The sequence below is a fragment of the Ascaphus truei genome, chromosome 7 (genome assembly GCF_040206685.1).
Source record: "Ascaphus truei isolate aAscTru1 chromosome 7, aAscTru1.hap1, whole genome shotgun sequence".
Taxonomy (NCBI): Eukaryota; Metazoa; Chordata; class Amphibia; order Anura; family Ascaphidae; genus Ascaphus; species Ascaphus truei.
Genome location: NC_134489.1, coordinates 58620988 through 58631712, shown reverse-complemented (window position 1 = coordinate 58631712; position 10725 = coordinate 58620988). Strand labels below are relative to the sequence as shown.

At 48.6% G+C, this 10725-nt stretch overlaps 1 protein-coding gene across 3 annotated transcripts in view; it reads left to right on the top strand.

Annotated features, from left to right (window-relative positions):
- Window positions 1-10725, top strand: part of PARD3B (par-3 family cell polarity regulator beta) — a 774037-nt gene that overhangs the window by 232216 nt on the left and 531096 nt on the right. For all 3 annotated transcript variants that reach the window (XM_075608550.1, XM_075608549.1, XM_075608551.1), the window contains exon 4: window positions 5031-5140. In XM_075608550.1, the coding sequence (XP_075464665.1) occupies window positions 5031-5140 (110 nt within the window). The remainder of the gene's footprint in view (window positions 1-5030; window positions 5141-10725) is intronic.

The window sequence follows — 10725 nt, the reverse complement described above, 5'->3', positions numbered from 1 at the left end:
GTCTGTGAGTGGGGGGTCCTGCTAGGGTGTGAGGCGGTGGGTCAGTGATGTCGGTGCGTAGGGGCGGGAGGCAGCAGGTGTGTGTGGCGGCAGGTATGTGTCGAGTGTGGCGGGTGTCTGTTGAGTGCGTGCAGCGGCTGTGAGGCGGTGGGTGAAAGGCAGAGGCGGCCGGAGTAAGGGCGGGTGAAAGGCAGAGGCGGGGTGGGGAGGCGGTAAGGCGGGCATGAAGGCGAAGGGCGGCGGGAAGGGGAGGAGGGGGGCAAGGGGTGGAGGAGGGGGCAAGGGGTGGAGGAGGGGGGAAGGGTTAGAGGAGGGGGGGAAGGGTTAGAGGAGGGGGGGAAGGGTTAGAGGAGGGGGGGAAGGGTTAGAGGAGGGGGGGAAGGGTTAGAGGAGGGGGGGGGGAGGGTTAGAGAGGGGGGGGGAAGGGTTAGAGGAGGGGGGGGAAGGGTTAGAGGAGGGGGGGGAAGGGTTAGAGGAGGGGGGGAAGGGTTAGAGGAGGGGGGGGGAAGGGTTAGAGGAGGGGGGGGAAGGGTTAGAGGAGGGGGGGAAGGGTTAGAGGAGGGGGGGGAAGGGTTAGAGGAGGGGGTGGAAGTGTGGGAGGGGGTGGGAGGGGAAAGGGAAAAAGAGGTGGAGGGGGGGGGAAGAGGAGCGGAGGGGGGGGGGGTGGAAAGGGGAGCGGAGGGGGGGGTGGAAAGGGAGCGGAGGGGGGGTGAAGGGAGCGGAGGGGGGGAAGTGGAGGGGGGGGGGGAAGGGGAGCGGAGGGGGGAAGGGGAGCGGAGGGGGGGAAGGGGAGCGGAGGGGGGGAAGGGGAGCGGAGGGGGGGAAGGGGAGCGGGGGGGGGAAGGGGAGCGGAGGGGGGGAAGGGGAGCGGGGGGAAGGGGAGCGGGGGGGAAGGGGAGCGGGGGGGGAAGGGGAGCGGGGGGGAAGGGGAGAAGTGGTGGGAAGGGGGAGGAGGGGGAAGGTGGTGGAAAGGGGGAGAAGGGGGGAGGTGGTGGGAAGGGGGGAGGTGGTGGGAAGGGGGGAGGTGGTGGGAAGGAGGAGGAGGGGGAAGGTGGTGGAAAGGGAGAGAAGGGGGGAGGTGGTGGGAAGGGGAAGGTGGTGGGAAGGGGGAGGAGGGGGGAGGTGGTGGGAAGGGGGGGAGGTGGTGGAAGGGGGGGAGGGTGGAGGTGGTGGGAAGGGGGGGAGGTGGTGGGAAGGGGGGGAGGTGGTGGAAAGGGGGGGGAGGTGGTGGGAAGGGTGGAAGGGGGAGGCGGAGGGAAGGCGGGGGGTGGGAGGCGGTGGGAAGGCGGGGGGTGGGAGGAGGTGGGAAGGCGGGGGTGGGAGGCGGTGGGATGGCGGGGGGTGGGAGGCAGTGGGATGGCGGGGGGTGGGAGGCGGTGGGAAGGGGGGGGAGGTGGTGGGAGACGGTGGGAAGGGGGGGGGAGACGGTGGGAAGGGGGGGGGAGACGGTGGGAAGGGGGGGGGAGACGGTGGGAAGGGGGGGGGAGGCGGTGGGAAGGGGTGGGAGGCGGTGGGAAGGGGGGGGAGGCGGTGTGAGGCGGTGGGAAGGGGGGGGGGAGGCGGTGGGAAGGGGGGGGGGGAGGCGGTGGGAAGGGGGGGGAGGCGGTGGGAAGGGGGGGGGAGGCGGTGGGAAGGGGGGGGGGGAGGCGGGTGGGAAGGGGTGGGGGGGAGGCGGTGGGAAGGGGTGGGGGAGGCGGTGGGAAGGGGGGGAAGGGGGAGGCGGTGGGAAGGGGGGGAAGGGGGGAGGCGGTGGGAAGGGGGGGAGGCGGTGGGAAGGTGGAGGGGAGGCGGTGGGAAGGGGGGGGGAGGCGGTGGGAAGGGGGGAGGCGGTGGGAAGCGGTGTGAAGGGGGGGGGGAGGCGGTGGGAAGGGGGGGTGGAGGGGAGGTGGAGGTGAAGAGGGGGGGGTGGAGGGGTGGAGGGGGGGGGGTGGAGGGGAGGTGAAGGGGGGGTGGAGGGGAGGTGAAGGGGGGGTGGAGGGGAGGTGAAGGGGGGGTGGAGGGGCGGTGAAGGGGGGGTGGAGGGGCGGTGAAGGGGGGGGAGTGGAAGGGAGGTGAAGGGGGGGGGTAGAAGGGAGGTGAAGGGGGGGGGTGGAAGGGAGGTGAAGGGGGGGGGTGGAGGGGGGGGTGGAAGGGAGGTGAAGGGGGGGGGTGGAGGGGAGGTGACGGGGGGGGGGTGGAGGGGAGGTGGTGAAGGGGGGGGTGGAGGGGAGGTGAAGGGGGGGTGGAGGGGGGGAGGTAAAGGGGGGTGGAAGGGAGAAGTGGAGTGAGGGAGAGGTGAAAGGGGGTGAGGGGAGGTGATATGGGAGGTGAGGTGTGGGTGAGGGGAGGTGAAGGCCGCTCACTCACCCGTCCGGCAGGTCCCACGTGGATCTGAGGCGGGAGGCAGCGGTGTTGTGGCCGCTCTCCCGCTGTGTCCGGGCGCTCGCTCGCTCGCTCCCCCGCTGACTGTAGCGGCGCCGGGGGGGGGGGGTATCGGGGAGACACTGACACTGGAGGGGAGGGGGGGTGAAGGGGGGGTGGAGGGGAGGTGAAGGCCGCTCACTCACCCATCCGGCAGGTCCCACGTGGATCTGAGGCGGGAGGCAGCGTGTTGTGGCCGCTCCCCGCTGTGTCCCGGGCGCCACCATCTTGGGCACTCGGCGCCGCGAGGCAGCCTGCCTGGCCACTGGCTGTTCCCCCGCCGGGGAGGGGGGGGCATGTATATGTGTGGGGGGGGGAGAGGTGGGAGATATAGAGGGGGGGTCTCGCACGGCCGCTGACACTGGGTGGGGGGGGGGGGGCGCTGAAGGGCTAATAATAGTGTGTGTGTGTGTCCCGCTGACTGTAGCGGCGCCGGGGGAGGGGGGGGGGGTCGGTGTGAAAGCGCGGGAGACACGGGGAGAGGAGGAGGTGCGCGCGGGTGCTGCTAACACTGTGAGCCCCGTGTGTGTGTGTGTGTGTGTGTGTCCGTGTGTGTGTCCCTGTGTGTGTGTGTCCCTGTGTCCCTGTGTGTGTGTGTCCCTGTGTGTGTGTGTGTGTGTGTCCTGTGTGTGTGTGTGTCCGTGTGTGTGTGTCCGTGTGTGTGTGTGTGTGTGTGTGTGTGTCTGTGTGTGTGTGTCCCTGTGTGTGTGTGTGTCCCTGTGTGTCCTTTGGCCCGTCACTCCGCCTCAGGCCAATGAGAGGTGTGCGGGGGCGGGCCAAGGGACCAATGAGATTTCCCCTAGGGACACCGGACATCCAGGCAGGCAGCAGGATGCATGCATGCAGGCAGGCAGGCAAACATACAGTGCTTTCACTAATATAGTATAAGATGTGGTAGAATTCATCACAGAAACCCTGATAATGTGGCAAAGGGATCTTGTGTCCATAACAATGCCTGCCTCCAGTGAATTCTTTTCACACTTGCTATTTTTAAAGGAGATGATATTTAACACGCTGGAATTAATTATTAAGGGGGGGTGGAGGGGAAACAACTGTCAAGTCTCTGGAACCTTACAGATCTACTGCAAATTATTGTTGATAGACTGTATTATGATTTTTTTTTTGTTCTACCATACATCATAAAATATCTGGAGACCAGTAGTAAGCAGATTACTGTATGTTAGAATTGTTGTTTAGAATGTACGTTAGAAGAGTCGACTTTGAAATGTAAATGTGGACATCTACACTCATTTCTTCTTTATTTTGCCAGGTTTGGCTAAACGTATTTGTTCAATTTGTGTGCGAACAAAACACTTCCTTCCTGATATAAAGCATAAATTAGGTGTTGCATGCTTTATTTAAAAATAAATGCAGTAAAATGTCCATTTACTCCGTAACTCAGAGCCCTCCTGATTCATACCATTAAAAAAAAACACAATTTGTTACTGTCATTAGCCAAACAAGCTGTTCTAAGTACTCAAAATGCAACGTACAGGCATACCCCGGTTTAAGGACACTCACTTTATGGACACTCACGAGTAAGGACATATCGCCCAATAGGCAAACAGCAGCTCGCGCATGCGCCTGTCAGCACGTCCTCAACAGCAATACCGGCTCCCTACCTGTACCGAAGCTGTGTGCAAGCGGGTAGACTATAGAGCCTGTTACAAATGCGTTATTTATATCTGTTATGCACATATGACGATTGCAGAAACAGTACAAACATCGACAAGGGGAAAAAAAGTTAGTGCTTCACTTTAAGTACATTTTCGCTTTACATACATGCTCTGGTCCCATTGCGTACGTTAATGCGGGGGGTATGCCTGTATTAAGATAATAAAACTCTTGAGCCTAAACGGGAAATTGTGATTTCTTTAATAGATTCCCATTCATGGTGTGGCCAGGGAAGTTTAGTTATTCAATAATAATTTACATCACAAGCATATCATAGACCTTTTCTTTAGATCGGGAAGGGCATTCCATCCATTACAAAGCCCAGTGCTTGATGGCATCCTTTTGTACAGCTATTAATTACATCGTTTTTGTGAAGGACAATGGTCAATACAGAGAAATAAATACATGGGAGCCGTATTGCGTAGAAACGATGTGGTCTTCCCATGTAATCCTCTTTAAGGTTGGATGTAAGCACAGATGGTGTAGCACTGCCACCGCTATCCAGAGCTCACAGTGGAAAGGTTTTTCAACTCCTAATGGCTCTGCTTTATTGGTTTTCATCTCGGCCTTCACATTAAATTAACTCAATTTGTTTTATTGGTATTTAATATATTCTTATGAGCAGCACAGGTAGGCATTTGGATAGCATTGGAAATTTTAAATGGCTATTGACCTTCTAACCACTGAAATGCTGTGGCTTAATCCATTTATTTCCCTCCTGTAAGTTGACAGGTCCAGATGAGAAGCATTAACATTTGCCAGACATCTCAAAGATATTTTGTATTATTCCAGTTTCTTGTGTTTATTTAAAAAAAAAATAACTGGCTGCTCTGTCATGCGGCGAGCACATGAGAAATACATGCGGAAAAGTCGTTTTTCTGATTGTTTTGACTGCTTGTATCAGACCAGAGTCGTGTTCTCCTCCGTTCATCCTATTTTGTACTGGTTTGTTGTAGGGACTCCCCTGCTGGTGAGACGGAGCAGCGACCCAGCTCTGGGACCTTTTGCAGATTTCCACCCAGGTTCTTCCCATGCTGCTGACCAGGGCCTGACACGTACAATGCAGGTTAGTAACGGACAGTTTACGCTGTTTTGTTTATTTTTTTAACATACGTTTCTGTTTTCACCGCTCGCTGATTTATAAACGGGGTGCTTCATTCCTAAAAAAAAATAATGAGATGTCCAAAATTAGATGGATTGGCCATTCCTCCTCTGTGGCATCCCAGGACATCAGTGGTCCTTATCAGAGAAGCAGAGGGGTAACACTGCTTCTACGACGAAGCTGTATGCAGCCTGTGCTTACTATTTTTCCCTTTTTATTTTACACAAAACGTGTAGAGTGAGTTGAAATAAGGAGGACAAATTGCCGTATGAAAGTTCTAGTGTAGGCGTTCATGCTGTTTAACCCCCTGAGTTCCAGAACGCCTGCGGCACCAGAGTGCGACCAGTCTTCCGGCACTTAACCACATGATCGCTTGGTGTAGAGATCACATGGTCACTAGCAGACTCCCCCCAGGTTTCCGATTGCGCTCTGCGGTGAACACGATCTCCTGCTTGAAAACGAGCCTTTATTGCATGACGTGCTCTGTACATCATGTCCCCTGGCGTGACAGCCTTTATAACGTGCAGAACATACGGCACTTAAAGAAAACTGCAAATAAGATCCTAAATTATTTGATGTCATCCAAAGAGCATAACGCGGAAATCACTTTTCAAAAGTTGTCATTTTTGGGTTTGAACGACCCTTCTGACAGGCTCTGGCTCTTGAGCCCTGCCTTTCTCTCGCAGTGCACCAATTGTATCTAGTAACTGCCTGGTCACATGATCTTCCACACAAAACTTTGCATCATGGGTAATGTAGAGCAGCAATAACTGAATTAAATAACCCTGAGCAAAGCGATCGATTACAGAAGAGCGGATCGATCTGCAGCTTAGCTAATCACTTGTCAGTGTGCAGATTGTATTGATGCACATATTGAATGGAAAAAAAAAACTTGACGTTTGAACTGCGGCTTTAAAATGTTTTTATTCTTTTAGACTGTGTTTATTTTAGATCTATAAAGCAGCTGTCCATTCTTTTTAACCCCTAACACCCCCCTCTTTTTTTCCCCCTTTCTTTTGCCAGGGTGTTCCCAGGGCTGAAACATTCTTTTTTTTTTTCAGCTCAAAGGGACCTCCTGTGATATTTACCAGTAAAAATAGCATGTTTTAATCCCCACCAGGGAAAACAAAATGGAGATCTAAATACCCTGCATCACGCGAGCTAAAAGGAAGCCGCAAATACTGTACTTCTATTTCCTATTGATCCACGTGATGCAGAGATTTAAATGCCAGGAAGTACCAGCGCTAATTTTACCAGTAAGTCCTCGGAGCTGAGATCAACGCGGTCCAGTTCCGGGACCCAGAAACTGCCCCAGTTCCGGGGACCCCCTGCTTACCATTCTGGTAAAAAAAAAATAGGAGGCGGAGTGGGGTTCTGGTGCTTTAACATTGCTTTCAGTAAATGGGAATATACGTACAAACATCAAATATTTCTTTGATGTCACACTTGCTTGTATGTAAATATGCACAGGTATATCAGGTGTTCACCTGTGTGGCATAGTCCCCAAACAAAGAGGTGGACAGATAATAGCATCGCCCTTTAATCATTAATTTGTTTTTATTTAGCAATCTGTTCTGCAAATGCCAGCCCTCTCAGCCTGAAACGACACGTGGTTCCTGCTTTTGTTTTACATTTGCAATGCTGTCACTCACTGGGATATAATCGAGCTAGGGCACCAGAATTCAAAGCACCCCAGACAACAGATGGCCTCGGCTATAACAGTGACCTTCATACTGGTTGTGTTTATAGCTCCATCACCTCTTTCCCTATCCTTGCACCTCGGAGACAGTTGGTCTCTCAAACCAGCTGCCTGCAGTGCATTTGAATTCATCTACATCCCCAGGGCTGTAAACACCATGTAGCATTGTGTAGCATTTCCAAACGAGTGTTTATCCAAGTCGTTTGCAAACCAGAATCCACATAGAAACTGGCCAGCTGTAAAATATTATAATAAACGTCTGGCCAGCTTGAAACAGTGTCTGTCATGTTTCCCTGTGTGTGGCAGCACATCTTAGAGTAGACCGTGGGACATCTGCAGTATTTATTCATTGTTTGCAAGGTCCATAACTGTTTGCTGCTGTTGAGGGAAAACTAAAAGGAAAAGTTGAATTTAAAAATAAATGACTGGCAACTAAATAGATTTTGAAAGAAAAATGAGTCCCTTTGAATACAACTTATTTTTTGCAAAAAATGAGTTTAAGCAAAACTAAAAATGGAAATGCAGCTGACAAAATAACACATTTTAGTAAACACTTCAAGAGATGCTAGTAATTGGAGTTAACTTCTGTAACATACACAATTCCCACTGTTGATTTAAATGAGCAACTGGTTACAAAACTGCAGGATAAATGTTGGGGAGCTTTTGAAGTCCTTTGTTAATGGGTGAAAGGAATGTGTTGGCAAAGGCGCTGGCCATGTAAGATAACCAGACCTCTATCACATATTAACATAAAAGAGACACTGAATTCTTCCAATAACACACTGAACTCACAGCAACATTACAAATGCCCCTTATCTTTATTTGGAGACCTCAAACATCTATTGATGGGGCACGGCGGTGATGGATATAATCCCTTAAAATGATTGTGGTTTCTGAGGATACTTGCAACCAACCACCTCCGAGTGTTAGCAACTTGTCCACATCCATTACAATACAGTGTATGGCTGAGAAGATAGTGGATGAAATATTAGGGCTAAAGATTTACAAGGGCTTTGTTTTTAATGTATATTTATTTTTTTATATAATCTGGTCCCTCAAAAATGTTTATAAGATAGATAGTTTATGATAAGTAAGCACTTTGAGAGCATTGTAAAATACATGGCCTCTCCATTTAATAGTATTCATAGCGTTTGTCACATCCAGCTGCACAAGCTGTCCACTGATAAGGTGGGAGTGGGGCACTGTATCGCCACTATGTGACTTTGTTTCCAAAAGATAAAACCCCCGTCCAATGAAAAGGCCAAGCATTTTCCAACGACAGGAAGTTGCAGAGCATTTCATTTATTATTCTGTTAATGAGCACCGGCCTCATGTAAATAATCCAAAAGGGGGCATTTGGCTGAAAACATGGACACCTGGGGCACTATTCCGCAAAGTATTTTATGGAGACAGATTGGTGCTGTCTGAATGACTCGGACAAGCATAATAATTGAAGCCGAGTGTTATTTTCTGCCTGACATTTTCTCTTTGCTGCAACAGTGCCAAAGTGACATATTGTGGCAGTAATAGGCTATGATGGCATATCATGCCATCTTTCTATCCAGAGGCCTCTGCCAGTCCATTTGGTGAAACTTTCACTTTTTACAGCGAGAGAGAGTATTGCTCAGGGCTCTGGTTTTTTTTCTGACTTCATATTCATGGACCATTTGGTCCAAAAATATTGGAACAAGATCTGTCTGATGAAGAACTCAGATTGTGTTATCCAAGTGGATGTTTTAGCCAAGAACACAGGGTGTTTATCCAAGCGGATAAAGTAATGGAGTAGCTTATGCTGGTATAAGTATACATTGGGTTCTCTTAAAAAAAAATATATATATATATATATATATATATAGCCTTATGTTTCACGACTTGAGAAAGTGCCGACTGTGGTTCATGCTGTAATGCGGCCTGTTAATCCCCATTGTTACACAAGGTTTCATTTTGTTATGTTTATTCAATGGAAAGTGAATGCAGCAAAACATATGATTTTTTTTTTTAAATAAATCCATTCTGTAGTATTAGATAACTTACTGCATTTGATTTTTTATTATTAAACTCTTAATGTCTTTTTTATTAGTTTTAAACCATGTTTTGAGTTCTATAGCAGGATTTAACCTACCGACAGCAGTGCAAGATTTTGCAACACTTTCCTGTTTGTAATAATTTGTTGCCAATGTTCCCAGTAGTTTGAGCTGTAAACTGCAACAATATAAAAGATAATGTTATATTGGTGATATAAAGATACATTGTAGCTGCTGAGTTAACCTGACTGAAGCAGCCATTATGTTAGTAACACTATAAGGATTTTGACAGATTTATAACAGGACCACCAAACGATTGCCAGCTTAGGTAAGAATGTAGCATTATACATTGTCACGTGCTTTACGTATAAAAAAAATAAGAAAAGGGAGGGATGTAGTATTGCTGCTTTTAGTCTAATTAGGACTTTTTGCTCTACTGAACAACATAAACCTTGATGCTTTTGAGCCAAAAATGCTTTATGATAAATCAGAGCCATATTTTAAGATTAGGTCATAGAGATTATTGTACTGTAATATCATTTGTAGTGCATTGAGATAACAGGTGAAAAATCATAGATCTCATGGTCTGAATGAGCATGAAGTCAAATTCAAGAGAGTATTGTACAAAGCTCTGTGGAAACCTTAAAACCTGACATAGCACAAAATTTGCCAAGTTTCATTTGGCGAGCTGTCATCTGTCCAACACAGCCCTGTAGGCTACAAAATCAGTATAATTTATCATGCAAAAAAAAACCTTTTAACTGCTATATTCCCAACCTTCCTTGGTCATTTCCACAGGGTATCTATATGCTGTAAAAGTAACTGCTGTGCTTCTGTTTAGTTCACGTTATTTATGGCTCTGCTACAGTAGCCAATAGAGTTGGTATATTTTTCTTTTGACGTCAAGGATAACATTGCTCCAGCTGAGCTATGTCAGAGCTTTTAGCAACAAATAAGTGAGAAAGCGATCGGAACACTGAGCATGTCTCATCTTGTATAGGGGATTGTTCTCTTGTAGTGCTCCCTGCCTGATCACAAGAACAAATTCTTGTTCGACACGAAAGTCAGGCTCCATATTGTGGGTTTTTATTTATGCACTGAGGTCCATATTGTGACCTGTGAGATTTCTAATCATAGCCGTAACCTATAGATTACAATGGACTTGTATGCCATTTGTATTTCTTCTAAAAGTACACACAAAGATTCCAGCTTTTGTAGTGTTCTTCAACTCTATATGTCAGGATTATGTTGCCTCTCCACTTCCTAAGAGTTTTGTTTTCAATGTGATTATTTCTTGCACGAATGCAAAGGGCCTAATTATGTTACATACAGTAGGTAACTGTGAATCACAAGTTGGAAATCACAAGTGGACTGTTGAGATTTCTGAAGTACAAGTTCTAATTAAATCCATTAAACTCATTTTAAAAGTACAAAAACTAGAGAGAAAAAAATGGCCAGATTACCATAAAAAAAACAATACAGTAAGGCACATGTACAGTAGATTGTTGGTACCATTTGCTGGCACTCGCCACTATTGCATAAGATCAAATAGCTGCTTCGGAGACTCACTGACTGTCGATGAATGAATAGAACGTTAATGTAAAAAACTGATTTCTAGAGTCTGATATTATTTTAGAACATCAGACATAGAGATTTGTCAGTGAGAATATTATCATTATCAGTCAATTGCAAGAAAAATTGATGTATTCTATCAATATACACTTAAAATTCTATATATATATATATATATATATATATATATATAATGTTGACCCCAGACTAGAACATGACACGTGATGCAATCAAATTTCTATGCACAGCTTATG